Genomic DNA, 20,282 nt, shown 5'->3' on the forward strand with positions numbered 1-20,282 from the left:
TAGCAAGTGATGCTTAAATGAACAGCCCATTACTGTTGACCCTATTCCCTCACACCTTTGACCATTTTCTGCATCCCTACTTTTGAAATCAGACTTCAGATTTTCTGCAGCTTGCATCGTTTCATAATTTATACGCTGCAATTCTAACATTACTAGCAACTGATTTTATGTTCAAACGTCCAAAAAGGTGGTGTCAAATATACTTTTGTTGGCTTTGGTGCTCAGTGTGGAATACATAATGAATGGACAAATGTTTCCCACTACTATGGTTATATTCTCCATCTGGATAGCCTTTTCTTAGTAAGTATAATTATAATTCCAAGTCTGACTTACATGATGTGGTTTAATGAAGCTGCAGATATACATATTTATATTTAAAACAAAACACCAAAACCATTTTACCAAAAACTAGTTTTATTTTAAAATTAAGTGCATAGCACTCATCTAATTCCATTGGTGTGGACTTCAGCACCATACTCGCTATTTGCAATTAATGTCATAACAGATACATTTTGGTTTGCAGTCTGTACTTTAGTGTTTATTTAGTGGACTTTGGTAAAGCCCTTTATGCATATCATTAATTTCTTCACAGTACACATTTAATGATGGTCCGGTAATCTCAAACAAAAAAACCTACTTTAAAGACTAATCAATAAATTAAACAAAACAAAACCCACACCACTCCCCCACCCACACCCCCCGAAGCTAGCAGTTGTGAGTTGGATTTATATTGAAACCTAATGTTTTAAAAATAGTTCTGGTTCTCCAACCACCCCATCCCACCCCACCCTGGGTATGCAGCGACAGGAACCAATTATTTATTTTACTCTACACGCCCCCCAAATTCATCCAGTGTTCTTTAGCTTTTTTAAATATAAACTGGGAAAGTGTTATTATAGGATTTTTAAAAAGGCATATTCTATAACAAGAATGACATTTAAACCAGTCAGTAAAAGCATTTGACAAGACATTAAATTACCATAGGCACCAGTTGTTGTTTCAAGTTGGGATCTCTATCCCAGTATCTTACATTCATAGTATTATTGAGGTAGTTAAAATACTGAAAATTGGTCCAGGTTGCTAGGTTCTGAATGTGAATGATATATTCTCTTTTGAACCCACATTCCCCCAAATAATTCAAGTTCTCTTGAGGTAAGAACTACCAAAATCCAATTAGCAGCCTTCTGTAAAGAGAAAGTGGTGATACTTTCAGAAAACAATTTTCATGCTTGAAAACTGCCATGAGTGAGTGTTCTTACCTGAGTGGTTTTTCATTTTATCTACCAGAGTAATAAATCCACATCATGCCCTATGTACTTATGTACTCTAAAAGTTACCTTTCTTTAAAGGAAAGGATATTCTGTAAGAATTCACGCTGACAGAAGCCACCCACCCACATTCATCTACTGGAGCCATCTGGATCGATCTGCTGCTGTGTTGAGCCCCTTCCCTTCCTAACAAAAGCCATTGGCTTGATTACTGAGACTCCTGCTGCATACCCACAACATCTTTATAATAAGTTTGTCTTCAATGCATATTGTGGCAGTTACATACCTGCCATGCAGTTTCCCTTCTATTCAAGTGCTACCTTTAAAAAAACACAAACAAAAAGACACAACTTACTAATTTTTAAATCAGAAAGCTTCCCTCCACCAAGTATCTCTTCTCCCACAGTTAAGAGCACAATGTATACAGTTTCAGTTACAATGATTTTTTTCTTTTTACTTTTTCAGTTTATTCCCTCCAAACTCTTTACCCCCAAATTGCCCTTGCTGTAATGACTTATTGCTGTTTTCACTCATCACCAGTATAGTGAGATGTCCCAGGGCAGTCCTGGGGCCAATCTAATCAAAGTCACCTTTGCCTGCTTACTCTTGACTAGCTGGATTCAAAGGCTGCTTATAAAACCTGTCTTCCATGTAACAAAGTGCTGCTCTAGCACAACCTGAGAACTACCCTGGCCATGTTCCACTTCAAAATAAACCTATGGGACTTTATTCTAGTACTGACATTTTACAGTTTTGCCTTCCCTTGAAAAAACTTTTTTAGAATAATATCAAATCTGAGTATAAATCATTGATTGCACTGAGAAATGCAAAACTTATATATGTATTATGAATGATAGGAACCACCACTTCATTCATTCTAGGATACAATTATGTTCTCGTTTGAAAACACATTCTAGCAGGAGTATACTAACCTATGTTATTAAGGTAGTTCATACTACAACATTCCCAAAGCATGTTGCATTACAGTTAAGAGTTTCCAAGTAGTTCAAATTCCCTGAGTTAAATGTGTTTAATTCTAAAGATTTGAGGCTGATCTTTAGGGGAAAAAAACAACAAAAATTTATGACCATTTTAAGATAAGAGAGCTACTCCACCCTTAATTTTAGTACATAAATCCAGATACCTATACTATCTGTGATAGGAAGTTATATAGAATATCTAAAAAAAATTTTTTTAACTGCACAGACTGGTATAGCATAGCAATTCATGAGTTTAAACTTAGTCAGAAATTCATTTGTAGATCAAAAATATAACTCAAAACTGCAAAATAAAAAAAAAGGACCTCTTCAAAAATTAATACTGTAACTTTCCTTCATAAAAAGACTGTTTGGCAAGTCCACAGATAAACATTAGTTTCTGACATATAAGCCAACATTAGGCCCAGAGGCTACCACAGGTCAAATCACAAAACAGCGAATTGAAGTCTGTCCAAGCTTTCTGTTGTGTTGAATGTTTTTGAAATATTTGGACCATCAGTTGGGGCTTTAAAATTTGTGTCATATAAGGATGTGTTTTAACAGGATTTGACATACACACTGTTAAAGTGTTTGCAGTGTTAGCTTAGTCCTCCCAGATGTTCATGGTGCGTTGGAAGGGATATTCAGTCTTCCTGGTGCTGGTGTCGGAAGAGTTCTGATGCCACTTGGATCCCTTTCCTTTTGAAGAGAAATTTACAAAAAGCTTGCCCCAGAGCTTTGAGTCACAAACAGTCTGGGTTACCAGTCTTACCTTCGCATAAAATCACCTTTCAAAGCATGGAGTAATGCAAGGGTAATGTTCATTTATCTGATAACTTCGGTTATAAGAAACATTCAGACAGGGCTTAACTTCTACTGGTATTGCCAGTGACATCCCAACACCAGTCTGCACGTGCCCAAGGCCCTGAACACTAGTTTGGAAGCCAGCAGGACATGTCGGTAGTGTGTAAGATGAGGTGTGTGTGGTAGATACAATCTGCTGACAGCTTGGTTGTTCCGATACAGGATGGCGATACTGCAGCGAGGTCTGATGCGTCTGATGGAGATACTGAGGCTGCTGAAAGTGAACTGCCCGAGAGGGCTGGGAGGCTGTCTGGAACACACTTAGCTGTGCTGGCTGAGGTCCTGCCTGTCCTCTCTGTTTGTTTGCTTCTTTCACATCATTATCATGAGCGCTGCAACATGGAGAGAAAGGAAACTGTTAATAATGTTAACTTGAGAAAAATTTGCAAGAAAGCCATGCACCACCCCCAACTCCTTAACAGCTGACTCACTGGACTGCCCCATTGCCCAGGTAGCAGTCACTGCAACCATAATTTCAACAACAGAAAGATCTCACTCTTAGCCTTCTAAAAGCTCCTTTCCTTGGTAGAGCCCTTGGGAACTGGCTGCTGGTAGCTTTAAGGGCTATTTTCAGCTTGGGAGCTATATCCACAATAAGTACTTAAATATGACTGCCACTTTGGTGACATCCTGATTGGTCCCACAATTCAAAGATGTGGGAATGAGGCAAGATTTGCCTGGATGATCTCAGAGTTGTGGGCTCACACAAGAGCACCTCCTTTCCTTATTATGTACCCCGAATCATACTAGCAATGACAACCTCTACCTAGATAACGGCCAAAAGGAATTCCCCTTCCACCAAGTACTGCTCAGCAGGCAGCTGTCAGAGCCAGTATCCTAAAAGCTCTGGGCCTTTGAGAACTTGTTCCCAGGGCCCCTTATACATGAAGAATGTTAATAAGAAATTACAAACACAAGAACAAAGAGGCTTACATCAATAGCCGTTCAATGCACTGTACTAAGAAATCCCAGGAGTAAGCAGTAAGACGATGCAGTCTTGTAGGCCACGTTGGAGAAAGACGAAGTATAATCCTTGAAGAAGCCACACATGCTGCAGCTACTAAAGAAGGTGCATAATTTAGAAAGGCATAATCTGTGGAGACATCAAAAATGAACCTAAGCAACAGAATGCGCAAGTCACAAGCTCACAAGTCACTTACTGGCATCCGCAATAACTCACCTTGCAAAGATACCTCCAGGAAGTAATCTGCATACTTGGCCATGTAGAGTTTAGTTTTTTCCAAGCAAATCATTGGCCAGCCGTCATGAAGATCGGTTTCATGCACGGCCTCGGAGAGATAATACTCAATGAAATGGGCAGCTGTTGGAAGGCAGAGGTTCCACTGAAAGGTTTCTAATAATAATAGTTCCATATGTAGCAAATTTTGTTTTGTTAATACTAGATTCATATTAGTCATACAACCCAGGCTGTTGAGCTGCTCCAGCTTAGGCACACTATCTTCTTTTTCTTCAAATTTACCTTATAAGCAAAGGAAAATAAGAGCGAGAAAGAGAGGATGTTAGGCAAGTGATCAATATAAGTCTAGTCACTTAAATAGGATCTGCTGTCCTAGTGCAAAGGTTTAGATCCAAAGACATTTTTCCCCTCCTTTGGGCAGATACAGTTGTGCCAGAACTCTGTGGTTCTCATATCTACATGTTTTCTCTCCCAGTGCCCTGTTCCCTACCCTTCACCCTCCCCTAAAAAAAACCCCCCCAAAACAAAAAAAATGGAACGTGTAAACATTTTGATATATGTCCTACTGTGTAATGAAAACAGTCCTATGTGCCAATGAAAAAATAACTCCCTCATCTCACCAGCTGAATCTTTTCAGGAACTTTCTTTTGGGGGTCAGGCAGTAGTTGGTAAAAGAAAATTATGTTAGAACAGAAAAAAGTTTAAAGAATTTAATGTCATAGTTATCTAAAATCAAAAATAGCTAAGCTTCAAGTGTTTCATCTCAGCATATTTTCAGCATAATCTCAATTCCAGAGAGATACAAATAGATTAGAGGAAAAAAACTGGGTGAATATCTAACACAAGCATTCTCATGACACAAAAAACCCTATTCCTCCTCTTCTAAATTCAAAACAAAAACCTAGCCAAGTCTGTTATTAAGAAAAGGGAGGATATTTTATACCACTTTCATATCCCCTTACTCAAAGCAGAATAGGAGTAAAGGTGCTCTGATGGCTGAACGTCATTATTTGAAGGCATTAACTTCTTTTCAGGAAATACTCATCCATATGCACAGCTGAGGAATAAAATGCCCTCTCCAGCGCCTGAATAATTCTTTTATGGATTATGTACCATCTCACACTTTAATTTCCAAGCAAGCATTTACTATATATAAATCATTCACTTTAGATGTTTCTAAAAGTTATGGCTGGAGAAAACTCAAGCTATCAAGTACTATTATGATTTTCCAAATGCAGCAACAGAACCAAAAGAGTTATTGTCAAGTCTCTTTGGGTCTTTGTTTCATGATTATCCATAGAAGAAGCGAAATTAAAACTGAAGCTTTCTACCTCCTAGCATTATGTTCTATTTTACATTAAGGTATAAAATAGATTGCAATTATTATAGATTTCTCACAACAGCTTTTGCACTTGTTCATAATTATAGTTAGAATATGTTATATATTACTATATAAATTTTTTGTTTTACTACTTTGATAACTATTTAAATATATTTGATTTCTTTAGAAATCTTACAATTTTATTTTATCCATTTAAAAACATTTTTGGGGGAAGACCACGAAGACTACCAAACCAGAAGAAACCAAATGAGTTTCCCTGTGAAGTTTCTCTTCCAGAAGGAATGGGTTTACACCATATTGAAGTTCCGACAACAAATGGTAGTGGCCAGAATCACTCAGCCCAGATGTTCCACATAATGGAGTCAGTGAGGTTTGTTCAAGTCAGCCTGCCTTAGGGGCTGGGGAAAAAGCACTGCTAACTACCCTGGTCTTTGCTTAGGGAGGGTGAACGAGAGTAGAAGGTTTTGTCTCCTATGCCAAGAGACTCTAAGCTCATAACTTTAAGAAGAGTCTAGTCCCAAAGAAGTTTAAAATTTCGCTCCCACTCCAGAAATTTTGAACTTTGTTAGATTTAAACTACTCTTAACTCAACATCGCTGCAGGTAAGAGATGATCCAAAAAACTTACATAATTCGGACTTTTCAAGAATCTAGATAGTCCTTCCCAATTCAAATCACATAAAGATAAATTTCACAAGTTTTGCCAGAGGCATTTATTAGTACAGCTGAAAGCACTAAAGTGGTCTTAAGGACAGTCATCCAGCATGATCACTGCATAAATATAGGAGATGAACCCACTGTTCTCGGTATAACCAAATGGAATTCTTCAGAAGGAGAATGACCTAGGAATTTAGTTCAGTCCCTCTGGATGAATCATTAAGACTTTCAAAGTACTCTATTTGTGTAGAAGCAGCAATACTGGCAGTATACTTCAAAGGAGTATTGTAAAAAAAATTAATGAGTTTTTTAAAATCAGGCTTGACGTTCCTTTGAAGAAATTAATATACCACAATCCACTGTTTAATTCAAGGATCAAGAATGTTTCATATTATCTCCTTGAAACTTTCAACATAGAAAACAGTTGTATATGACCAATTTCACAGCTCAGGAAACCAAGGTAGCAAGGTTGGCCAATTCATTTAAAGTCAATTAAGTTGAGTCAAACCCAAAATGGCAGACTTATTTATGTCTGAATTCCCAAATCTGTGCTTCTAGACCAAAGTACTACACCAGGTTAAATGGGGACAACAACTACCAGAATAGACAAACATATTATTAAGCATCCATGGGGTTTTTATATTTATAAAGTACTTGGCTGTTACAAGCATGAAAGCCTTTGCATCTTGATTTGCAAAGATAAAAAATAACCTGCATGCTGCAGAAATAACCATACTTGGGATTTTAATTAAGGTTTAAGTTTTTTGGAACCTTTTCACTATATATAGTAATACACTCGGATACATGGATATCAAAGGATTTCAAACTGTGCGACAGCGTCAATGAGTACCTGCATTCACATCCAGTGTTTATGGGGCCGAATGCTGTGTGTGTGACTATTTTAAATCTACTTATCCATTAATACCACATACAGATCACAAAGATCAGTTTCTTCAGTTGAAAGGAAATACCAGAAGCCATGTGATTATATTGATAAAGGCCCCCAACAGGAAATAAAGGCACAGGAAATTCTCATCTGCTTCCCAGAAAACAAAGAATTAGGGGCCACAGAAACAAAACATCAGGTTGTCTTTATAGGAAATGTTCAGATCAGCCATGGAAACCAGCACATTTCAAAGCCAGGCAGATATGTGGTAGTAGGCATGGATCAGATGTCACTGTAATCTCTGCCAACCCACATTCTAGTCTATTATTACTAAGTAGGAAAAAAGTCATCCTTAATATTTACCAAGAACTCTCACAAATGTATAAAACTATCAATCTAATTAAAAAATGGGTTAGGAACCAGAAGAGAGAATTCATAGGAAAAAGAAAAAAGGTGCTAATCTCACTAAAAATTGATATAGAAACAAAATCATCTGTGAAATACAGTTTTTCACCCATCAAATAGTAAAAAGCTTTGTCAACCCAGTATTGGTGAGCAAGGAGAAACAAGTTCTTGTCACAAATTCTTACTATTAAAAGCCTATAATCTCACTTTGGCTTCATCTTGACTCCAAAATCTTAGTTACACAATACCTTGAGCAAATTATCAAAAGCCTCATGTTTAAGACTGTTTCCATGCTCTCTACAAGTTCAATGCTGATCACAGAAGGCAAGGGAAGACAGGGTATACATGTCAAAGAGTTAGAGTTTGAGAATTTCCCAGGATAAATCAGAGTCTTTTCTGGAATGAGCCAAAACCTTTGGGGCTAGGGAGCCAGTGAAGATTACAGAACACTTACGGAGGAATTAATCATTACAGTGCTAACTTTTATGTGTCAATTTCATACATGCTTTTAAACATATTACCCCACTTGATCCTCACAGTAACTTTGTAAGGTGTCTATTTTTATTTTATAGAGAAGTAACTTGAGACTCAAGTTCAAGTTGTTGAAATTCATATTGCTGATGAGATTCAAACCTATATACATATAGATTTCCTATAATCCCCGCTCTAAAACACTACACGCCTCTCCCCAATCTGTAGGCCCTTTCTTCCTACCTCTAATAGTATGTACACCCAGGAAGCAGGATATGCATTAGTACCTGAACTTATAAGCTGTGCTCCGTTTTTAGCCAAACTACCAAAAGCCTTCCGACCTATTTAATAACTGAAATACAGCTGTCACCCAGTCCTGTCAGCTGTAAGTTGTTTTTCACTTTTACACAACAGGCTGCCCATCCCAAAGCAGGGAGCAGCTGGGGGAGGAGGACATCCATTCTGTGAGGAGAGAAGCACTATTTGAATAAAGTTTATGATAACTAATTGGAGAGCTGACATCGGAATCCAAATCTAAGAAGACAGAGTGTAAGAATGTAAGAAACACTAGAATGAACTCCACAAATTTAAAACAGACATTAGATACTGAAAACAGGCTACCAGTTTATAAGCATCCTAAGCACTTCTGTTGTAGTAAAGTTAGACTGGAGGGAGGAGAGACTGCAGTGGGCTACTAAGGGCCAGTCTCTTTGATTCCTGACCCTAGTGAAGAGCTGATAGCTTGAACTCCTTTGACCAGTGCCTACTTGGGAGGAGCTGAGACCCTGAGGGACACCTATCTCACACTTTCCCACTCTCCAGTGGAAGAGGAACAATGTAAAAGCAATTCTCTCTCAGGGAAAAAGGGGTGGGATCAGTAAAACAAAGGAAGGAGGTATCTGACTCTTTTAGTAACAGGCGGTAAACAGTTCACATTTGAACCCAGCAAATGCAAATCCTAAAGCCTAGTTCCTGGAAAATGAGCCAAAAGAACTACATACTACTACACGGATTAAATCAAATAACCTTCAATAAAATAAATTGATCACGACGTTAAACTAACAGTAATAGATAATTTAAAAACAAGAACAACTGAAAACTCCATTCCAACCAATCTAAGATGGTGCACCAATAAAGTATCCTTTCCCCAAATTGTGGAAATTGCAGAAACCTGACACCAATGCCAAGCGCTGCATGGTGGCCAGAGTTGTCATTCAACTAGAGACCTCGGTGAACTCTGGTAGTGACATGTAGTTTATGAATATCTAGAGTTTATAATCCCCAAGTAACTTAGTAAGTTACCAGTAATTTTAGTCATAAATGTAAGTCAGTCTACGAACTGACTATGCATCACTCATAATTTCACAGTCCATAGGCATAGACCAGGTAGGGCTTGGTAGTGGTAAAAGGACAGTGATAACCACAGCAGGCAATTTTTCATTAATGATCCCAAGTTTTTAAAATAACCTAACTTGCATGTTTGACTTCCAGTGTCTCTCTTCTATAAACTGATCCTATAATAAACTAACATTCTCAGGATAACAAGAAGCCATTCCATGTGGATACTCACACATTTGACATGTCAAGTATGGGTTTTTCCAATCCTATGCAAACTATTAAACCACAAAGGGCTTCATAGCTAGTGATGAAACATATACAGAATTGTACACGATTGCTTATGAGGATGAAACCTTAATTAAAAGTTAGAGGTTACTTATAAATTTACAAGCATTACCTCTGGCTTTCTGGATAGTGGGGAGAGGAGCAGGTGATGTGTCTGGATCTCAGAGGATAACAGATTAAGAGAGAAATATAGATATTCAGGAAATATACTATTCTGGTAAGAATTTGACTCAAGTTACATGGGGACAGGGTTGGAAGACAAGTCTAGAAAGGTGGCTGGGTCCAGATGAAAGGTTCTAAATGTTACAATAAGGAGTTTCCACCTCAACCCACAGGCAGTGGAAAGTCATCAGTGGGCTATGTTTATTTATATCCAGCCTGATCCACAAAGGAGTTGAAATAACTTACAAAAAGACCTGCTCAAGGAGATAAAATAAGAGGTTGAGGTCATCAGATGAAAGGAAAAATAAGGGCATGAAAAGAAAATCTGAGGAGAGATTGGTTTCATAAATGATACCACACAGGCCTGCATGTGGTTTAGGTTTATTTGCAGTCAAAGTGCAAAGGTGTTTTAGAAAGAATTCTGGTGGCAGGGTAGAGGAGGAATGTTCCTTAGACAGCAATCACATTGGATCCTAAACCCTCAAGTGGAGGTTAGAGGTGAAGGCAGTCAGTGTTTCTACATGCTACTTTAAGTGGGACTTAAATTTCTATTGTAATGAAACTCCTATTGTAATGACATGAATAATATAAAAACTACATAATGGATTCAACTTCAATGTCAAATACCATCTTTTCACATTACTAAAAGAAGAAAACTTTCAGTTTCAATGCCTTTACTCACCCTCTTTCTCTCAAGGTACTAACAAACAATGAAATGTGTTACAGGAAGATGTTAAGAGAAAGGCACCAAAAGGCTCATTATCAGATTCTACCTTACAGCTTACTACATAGTTTTGCCTACTGCAAAAACAGATGTTTTCACATTTATAGAAGTTGCACATGAATCTTCAGTTCATTAAGCCAACTCATTACATACTCAGTAGAAAGTATTCTAACAACACGAGAGTCTGGTACCTTTTAGAGTTTCTCAACCTAAGCTCCACTGACATTTTGGGCTAGATCATTCTTTGTTGTGCGGGGCTGTCCTGTGAACTGCAGATGTTTACCTTTCTCCCAGGTTGTGACAACAGCCAAAACTGTCTCCACACATTGCCAAACAACCCCCATGAGGCACAACTGCTCTTGGTTGAGAACCACTGCTTTAAGACAATGGTTCTCAATTGGAAAAGTACATCAGAATCACCTTTGGAACTTTTAAAAAGTTAAAAAATATCCAGGCCTCATGATGTAGATTCTGAGTCAGTAGATCTGGAGTGGCTTAGACATCTGTATCAGAATCTTCAGGATGTAGGGCCCAGGCACACATGCTTTTAAAAGACTCCAGAGCCACTTTTTAATATGTCTGGTTAAGAATTGCTATGCCAAAAAGCACTTTAAACATAAACTTTCCAATACTAGTAAACTGGAATGAAAGGAATTTGGTGATATTTCACTGAGTTCTATGTAAATTTATTTTATTATAAACAATGGAATTTTCCAGTCATGTATATCAGATTCATACTTACTCGCTAGAAGCAGACAGGAAAGTGCAACTAAATGCAGCTGCTGGATAGAGATGTCATACCGATCCATAAACAGGTCCAGCAGATAGACAGCGAGATGTCGGGCAGAAGGGCAGAGGGTGAAACGATTGCTCACAATGGCAATCAAGTCAGCAAAATACCTTCTAAGACTTAGTTGAGGGGACTGGCCTTTGTAGGAAGGTAACTTCAGCTCCTAAATCAAGAGGAACAACATTTAGTCTAACACAGCATATAGAAGAATTATTCCCACAGTGCAAAGGTGACACTTTTTCCCCAATATACTACTGATACAAGTGCCTAATTCTTGAGTAAAACACAAAAATGAAAAAGTTGAGTGGCAGGATAATGAATGACATTTAAAATTTAAAACCAAACTTTTCTCCTTATTCTTAACCACATCTGACATAACCAGTTATAGGTGTTTCTTGCATTATGGAATAAATGTATTCTAACAAGATTTTTAATAAGGGAATCCTATTTTCCCTACCAGGTGTTTTCAGGAAAACAGCATTACCAAAATACCAACCAAACCATACATACACACCCCCTACAAGAAACTCAGCGCTTTTGGTTAGAAGGTAACAGATATGTTCCTCACATGATGCATACTGTATTATACATGCAGGGATGTGGAAGGTAGAGACTACTATACATCCACTAGTATCTTCTAATCAGGCTTCTCATTTTAAAAAAATTAGAAAATTTCTATACTATTAAAGTATTTCTAGAACACACAGAAAGATGGAAGGGTTCTAAATTCATTTTATGAGCTCAGCATAATGCCACACTAAACCCAAAAGGTATCACAATGGAAGGAAGTAACATGGATATGACCCTAAAAGCACAGGGGAAAAAGAAGCAAAAAAAAAGGACAAATTAGACTTCATCAAAATAAAAACTTTTGTGCATCAAATGACAGTATCAACAGAGTGAAAAGGCAACACACAGAATGGGAGAAACTATTTGCAAATCATATATCTGGTAAGGTGTTAATATCCAGATTAAATAAAGGACTCTTTTATATATACAACTCAACAAAAAAAACAACTCAATTAAAAAATGGGCAAAGGACTTGACTAAACATTTCTCCAAAGAAGATGTACAGATGGCCAATAAGCACACAAAAAGATGCTCAAAATCACTAATCATAGGGAAATGCAAATAAAAACCATTATGAGATACCATTTCATAACAATTAGGATTGCTATTGTCAAAAAAACCCAAAAAACAAAATCTAGAAAACAGAAACTAACAAGTGTCAACAAGGATATAGAATAATTGGAACCCTTGTGTATTGGCAGGAATATAAAATTGTGCAGCCACTGTGAACAACAGTATTGCAATTCCTCAAAAAAAATTAAATGTAGAATTACCATATGATCCAGCAATTCCACTTTTAGGTATATACGCAAAAGAAGTTAAAGTAGGGACTCAAACAGATATTTGTACATCCATGTTCATAGCAGCATTGTCCACAACAGCCAAAAAGTGGAAACAAACAACCCAAGTGTTCATCAACAAATGAATGGATAAACAAAATGCAATATATACATACAATGGAATATTATTCAGCCTTAAAAGGAATGAAATTCCGATATATGCTACAGCATGGATGATTAAGTCATCTAGAGATGATTTAAAGTATACAGGAGGATGTGTGTAGGATATACACAAATATTACTCCATTTTATATAAGGGACTTGAGCATCCTCAGATTTCAGTATCCGCAGGGATCCGGGAACCAATTCCCCATGGATACTGCGGGATAACTATATAGTTTTTCACTTACCAGATTATATTTTATTAATTTTTTGCTTATGCTATCAAGAGTGGATATAGGAACTCCCATATATTATTGGTGACACTGACCATTGATATAACCTTCTGAAGGAGAACTAGGTAATATAAATTTTTGAAAATGCAGACTGCAGATACCCCTTAACCTAGCAACACCAGGCCTAGGAATTTATCCTACATATAAGGAGGTCCTTTGCAGCACTCTTTTTAATAGCAAAATGGTAGAATAAAAAGGTTAATGTCAAAAACCTGCATGGATCTCAAGAGAATTATTTTGAGTGGATAAAGCCAATCCCCAAAGATCACATAGTGCATAATTCCACTTATGTAACAACAGATCAGTGGCTGCCAGAGGTTAAGGGAGGATGAGGACGGGAGGAAAGAGAGTGTTGCCTATAAAAGGGCAACATGGGAGAGCCTTGTGGTGATAAATGTACAGAAAATGTTCTGTACCTCGACTGTATCAATATCAATAGTATCCTGGCTGTGATAATTGCAAGATGTATAGTTGCAAGATGATAACTGCAAGATAATAGTTTTGCAAGATGGTTACCATGGGAGTGGGGGGGGAGATGGGGAGGGAGGACTGGGTAAAGGGTATAGGGGGTCTCAAAATAAGTGTAATTTTTTTTAAAAGCTTGATGTCTAGCAATAAGGAACTAATTAAATAAACTTAAGGGACATCGATTCAATGTGGACATTAAAATAAAGGGCAGTAGACCTATATGTGTTGATATGGAAAATTCTGACAAACTGAGTGAGGGTGGGGTGGGAGGAAGGTACAGAACAGTGAATATATATTATAACCTCTTGTATCAACAACAAAAAAATTATATTTGCACATATACTAATTTATTGGGTATCTTTTCGGGAAAAAAACAAAAATGCGGGTAACCTTAGGGAATCAGGGAATAGTGAGGGTTGGGGAAAGCTCATTTTAAACCCGATATTGGGTCTCCCCTGGTGGTCCAGTGGTTAAGACTCTGCGCTCTCAATGCAGGGGGCCTGGGTTCGATCCCTGGCAGGGGAACTAAGATCCCACATACTGCAACTAAGCCTGCGTGCCGCAACTAGAGAAGCCCGTGCGCCGCAACGAAGACCCAGCACAGCCAAAGTAAATAAACAAATAAATAAATAAAACACCAGATACTATCCCCAAATTTTTAAACCCATGTGCATGTATCACTTAAAAATATATTAGTAGGAGTTACTTGGGAGATAGGCTAATGGGCTATTTTATGTTTTTAATTTTTGTATAAGTGAGAAAAGAATCAACAAATGCTACTGAAGAAAAAGAAAACACATTGGCTTAGGCTTGCTCAACTCTTTGAAGAGAAAAAAGTACTAATTTCTCTAAATAAAGGGAATGTGAATTTCTCATGTGGTCTCTAGGATTTTTCTCTTCTTTTTTTTACCATTTCTGTAGATTTTTACAATGGTGTAAATGAGTTACCATTTCAAATTTCAACTTTCTTAGCTGTCATCATGTGACATTTATTGAGCATCTCCCATGTAGCAGATACTGTGCTTAACCTCAGGGATAAAAGCTGGAATACAGTTTCAAGCCTCTCTCTAGCAGGTGAAGCAAAATACAGAGATTATTAGAATATAATATAGTAATCACAGGGTATTATAGAACACTGAGGAGGGAGATCTAACCCAGCTCACAGGGTGGGATGTTAGGAAAAAACAAAACCAGGGCAGGCTTTCTGTAAAAGAGGCCTGAACAAGGTCTTAAAGATGCACTGGGAAACTTAGCTGGAAGACACTTATGGACTTTATTTTTAACTATGTTAACTTTGCCAAATGAAGACAAAACAAAGGCAAGAATCCAAGGGCCATCACTAGGAGACTGTTAACAATGTGTCCAATACATTCTCTTTATATTATTTTAAATGGTAAAGTACAAGGGCTTATCATATGGCTGTCAGATTTAGTTCCTTGTCCATGTAGTGCAGTTACATGCATAAGAAAATGACCTATGCTTCTCTCAGCTTATGAGTTTTTTCTAATGTCTATTCCTGATCCCCTAGAATTGAATACTCTTGCTTCTCAGGATCCCACAGGACCAAAGCACAGAGAGACCTAAACATGTCATCTCTATTTCCAATCTCAGGCCCCCACTAGCTCACCACCCTAAATGCCATCCCCTTCCCAGAATGGGTTAACTGTCCAGTCAGGCTGGAAATAAAGGCATAGAAGGAATACTCACAACTCTGTGGGATATTTTCTGATGTTTCTCACAAAATTAGCATTGTTCCCATCTGTCATAAAGGCTCCTGAAAATACTTCCCCAAGCATCCTAAGACACTAGTATACATAGCAAAACAATGAGAAGAAAGAGAAGACACAGGGTATAAGAGGACAGCTGCTTTGTTGGGGGTGTGGGGGCGGGGGGGTGAGAAGTGATTGTATTTTACAAAAACAGTACAGCTGGCATTTGGGGTTAAAGAGGATTTTCATTTGTTGTAATTTTTACTCTTCCCTAGTAGATGCAAGGCTGGTCATACCAATTATTCCTCCACAAACCTTGGGTCTAAACATAGATACCTTCCATTGTCCCTGAATGGCAACTGCCCAAAGGAAGACCTAAATTCAGATGCTCTAAATTGTATGAGGTTAGACTCCATAAAGGTAGGGATCATGTCTGTCTCATTCACTATTACCATTCCAACCCCTGGCATAGCACCTTGCACACTGTAGGCATGCAAATATGTTGAATAAGCATATGACTACCCAACTAAATCACCTAATTAATAGCCTGGAATTCACATGTATTCTCTGTGAGAAAAGTTCATTTTAACTTTCCTTGACTTCAGTGTACTATAAACAGTGGTCTCTCCAGTTCCACAGGTTCAAGTTTTACTGATTAACAAATTATAAAGTGTGGCCATTGTGTCAAATAGCAAGAATGTGGCTTACACAATGCTTAAAGATAAAGACAACCCACAGTAGCATGCCGCAGGTGGCCCAAGACAACTTTCAGTAGCATTCTTTCAGGCCCTGTGCTACCTCGTCCTCTGATAGTTTGTAAGTAAGTTTAGTACAGGTTGTGTCTTATTCCTTGGATCCTCCCCAGAGCTCAATACACAAAAACATTCAACAAATCTGCTGGGAAAAAAATCCATTTCCAACCTCAACTAACAAAATTAATTCAGGTAATCACTCAGGATTAAAATTACTCATAAAATGTAAGAATCGAAAACCATGGAAATCACCAAGAAAAATCTTTTAAGTTTCATGTCATTACAAAACATATGTATCATTAACATCAAATAATATTTTCACCACATACCAGAGGAATAAAGAGCTGACACTTAGAAAATCAGAGCATTTAAAACTGAAAGACAACATCTGAAAAAAAAAAAAAAACACAAAGGTATTTGGACAATTTTCAAAGTGGAAAACCCGCAACTCTCTTCTTAACATTCCAGAGAACCATGCCATAGTTGAGACTTTTCTGTAGTACAAACAGCCTCTTAGGGTGCTGAGGTGTATTTAGAGTGTCTAAGAGACTGAATGTCAGAATTAATAAGCAGCATTTAGAACTCAAACTTTAGAAAAGGGTACAACTGTAACAATTTAAGTCAGAATTAGGTTTTCTAATCTACTTAACCTGGTTAAAAAAAATCAAGATACAAGTTCATTATCATCCCAGGATCTCTCAACTCCAACAGTGAGCAGCCTTTTTATTAAAGAGTCAGCTGTTTTGCTTCTTTCCAATTTTCTATACATAATGAGTGGCTCTCTCTATCCATAGTGAAATTAAGTTAGAGTTAATTTTGGATCTGGTCTCTCTTCTGGTTATCAAAGATGCAGAGCTGACACATTTCCCTGAGATGTGACATACAGAATAAAATTGTTACTTAGGAGCAACAATAAACAAAATTTGCATTGTGCCAGAAAGATGTACTTTTTCCCCAAAATCTTTTAAAATAGACTAGGTCTACTCCTGGCCTTTGATATTAGCTGAAGGAGCAGCTAACTCCTACCTTAAGGCTTTCTGAACACCCCCCAAGTCTTGGGGTTTCGGGGGTAGAGAATAACAAATAGTTATCACTTCCTTAGTGCTTACTATATGCCAAGCACTGTTCTGAGCACATCTACAGTATTATCTCATTTTAATCTTCACAGTCGTCCCATAAAGCACGTTCTATTATTCATTTGACAGATGACGAAGTTGAGAAGCAGAAAATTAAGTAACTTGTCCAAAGTCTCACAGCAAGTTAGTGGAAAGGCTGGGGAATTGACTGTTGTACAAATGTGACATAACAGACAGCTGCATGCAACAGCAACTACAGAATAAAGGAGGGCTGCTCTGCCCAATAAAAAGCCAGCACACTTACCTTTTTAAATACAGTATCAAATCCATTTTCCATCTGGAAACAAGGACATCAGAAAGTCCCTTTACACCTTCCCTCTCCCAACTACCACGCCCCACCCCCTCCTCATTCAAGTTTCAGGTTCTTCTGCTACAACCCAGGGAAGAAGCCAAGAAGTTAATTAACCTTGAGCAAATAGGCAAACTCGCCTTTTCTGGTCTGGAAACTAGTGGTTAAAGACCCGGACAGGCTTTCCAGGGAGCCGAGATTCATACTAACTGGCATAAGACACCGAAGGGAAAGGTCGGGGCATCGCGGTTACCTTGTATCGAAGAGCTTGATGGATATCTGCAGCCAGCTGTCCCCGCCACCACTGACCCTCCAGCTCCATGGGACCGGGCGGCGCGCCTGGCCAGACACGGCAACTTCAGTCTGTAAGACACACCCCAGACGCGGTCACTGCCAGCTCCCTCCACACGCCCCTCCGCGCCCCCTCCCCGAGGCGTGTGACCTCAGGCCACCCTGGGCGACTGTTCATCTTCACCTGACTCGTCCTAAAATCAGCACCGATCCAAACCAATTCCCTGACGCCGCACGTAAGGCCCGAGCCACCGGTCAGGAGGAGCCGGCTTGTTTGGAGAACGGCCGGACCGGGCGCCGGGCAAACTGGGACCAACTTGGGCCCTAGTTACCAAGGCGCGGACCCAGGCGCGTGCTCGGGAAAGCCGGACAGGAGGCCCGGCTTCGGGCTCCCCGAGCTCCGGCTTCAATTCTCCAGCCGGCCCTGAGAAGAGGAGACTTGACACCAGTCACAGCCCCGCTGAGGTGAAAACCTCCCGCCGAGAAACCCGGAGACAAACGCCCGCGCGGCTCCGGGTGCCCGCCACAGACAGTCGGGGGCGCGCTCCTCCCCGGGAGCCTCATCGCGGCCCGGCCGGCCCCAGCGCGCACCCAGGCTGCCGCCTCCTCATCCGGAGGAGCGCACGGGATCGCGCGGCCCCAGAAAGGCGAACAAAAGGCCGGGCCGGGTGGGTCCGGTGCCCCGCCGCCAGCCCAGGCCTGCCGGTTCCCACGGCGGCCTCCCTTACCCGGAACCGCGGCCCTCACAGGCCCAGCCCCGCCAGCGTGCGGGGGACGCAGGCCCCGCTCATGCTGCGGACAGTTGGCCGCGAAGCGCCGGCCTCAGCTCGGGCCCAGCGCTGGGGCGCTCGCGCCGCCCATTGTTAAAGGACCGGCAGGCGGCTCCGCGTACAAAGCCAGCGCGGGGGCACATGCGGCCCCGCCGCTGCCAATCTCGTCTCGCGATACAGCCGGGTCATCCGGAGCCGTCCAATGGGCGGCCGGGCCGGGCCCAGGTGCAACGCCCGGCAGCGGCTTGGCGGCCACCGCCGGACGCGGCAGTGTAGTCGGTTGCTCTACGCTGCCCTGCGCTTCGCTTTGCCCGAGAGCCCCAACACCACCTACCGCAAAGCCGGACTGAGGTGCGGGCAGAGGTCTGAAGAGATTGCCGGAGACATTAAAATGCTGAGCATCCTTCCGTTGGCCAATCCGGTCATGCCTCTCACCTGCTGAGAACCTTCGATGGCTCCCCGATGCGGAGGAGGAAAGTTCCGATGCCTCAAGTTGGCGTTTTATAAACCCTAATCGGAGTGGATTGAGTCGACCTCATCTCGCGTTACAACGGCCCCGTACATGCGAGGGATGGGATTATCAGTCCCTCCATTTGTGCTTTACCCGTTTCTGAAGCCCCTAAAGTTGCTTTCTTTGTGAAATTCTCTCTTAAGTTCCACCTCGAAACCTATTCCTTCTAGAAACCTAATTAATCTCTTCGTCCTCCTTATTTCCTTTGCTTTAGAGATTACCAAAGCTTTGAATGAAGGCGGTGAAGATTACCTTTAGTAACCTAGCTTGTCAAATCTGTAGCGGATGTAATTAACCATCTGCGGTCGTAAATCAGGAAAAAAAAAAAAAAACTGTGGAAAAACTCCAATTAAGGTGATGTAAGACCTGAAGTGTTAAATCTAATCAACTGTACTTTAACTTGTTTAGTGGAATATCACAACACAAGTAGATGGTCAGTCCAGGACAGTGATCCTCACTTCTGAGAATGTACATCAACCTCTTTAAATATTAAAAAATAAATCATGAAACCCTAACCCTTTTACTTGGAATCCTTGGTCCCAAAAGATGCATGATAGAGATCTACAATTAAGTAATGAATGTATGTTGCATGAATCTGAGTTTTAGTTATGACCTCTTCATATACTTGAAGAACAGCTACAAATATGTATGTGAGCCACGTGGCACAATGCTTATGCTCAGGAGAGTAGGGCTTCAGGAACCAATGGCAAGACAAGGAAAACTCAGAAGCAGAAGTTGGCAGAGCCCAGTCTAGCCCAGCATCATTCGGGGAGAGGCTGCCTTGGCCTATCTTATGTTTCCTAGAGAGGAGATGGCCACATCAGGCTAAAAGCTCCATGCCATTTATAATGGCATTTAAATAGTACCTACCTCCTCATGTTCCAATTCATGTGCCCTAAGCAACTTTATGACAATAATTTGGCTTCCCAGTAACTTAAATGTCCAGAGCCTATTTAAGAACACTTTCAGAAGAATGGGTCACAGACTATAATCATCAGTTTAATAAGTAGGCTGTCTCTCATGGCTTCTACTTTCAAGCTGTTTTTCACTGGGAGATATGTGTTCAGAAATCATTCTCACAATTTCTGAATTTCTGGATATGATAAAAGGACTGGAAGGTGTATGTGTATTCATTTTAGCGTGTGTGTGCATGTGTCTATGTGTGAGAGAGTATATATATATACAC

The 20,282-nt window shown here is 39.9% G+C and overlaps 1 protein-coding gene across 1 annotated transcript; it reads right to left on the reverse strand.

The window, feature by feature from the left end:
* Nucleotides 1–420: 420 nt before the first annotated feature.
* On the reverse strand, nt 421–18,631 carry CCNJ (cyclin J). Its single transcript, XM_081228796.1, has 6 exons — nt 18,544–18,631; nt 17,778–17,887; nt 11,319–11,529; nt 4,290–4,589; nt 4,043–4,202; nt 421–3,441 (listed from the first exon to the last, which is right to left on the reverse strand). The coding sequence occupies exons 2-6, from the start codon at nt 17,844–17,846 to the stop codon at nt 3,030–3,032; spliced, it is 1,152 nt and encodes a 383-aa protein (XP_081084922.1). The 5' UTR covers nt 17,847–17,887; nt 18,544–18,631; the 3' UTR covers nt 421–3,029.
* Between the last annotated feature and the right edge of the window lie 1,651 nt (nt 18,632–20,282).

Source organism: Mesoplodon bidens (assembly GCF_964165515.1).
Source record: "Mesoplodon bidens genome assembly, chromosome: 1".
Taxonomy (NCBI): Eukaryota; Metazoa; Chordata; class Mammalia; order Artiodactyla; family Ziphiidae; genus Mesoplodon; species Mesoplodon bidens.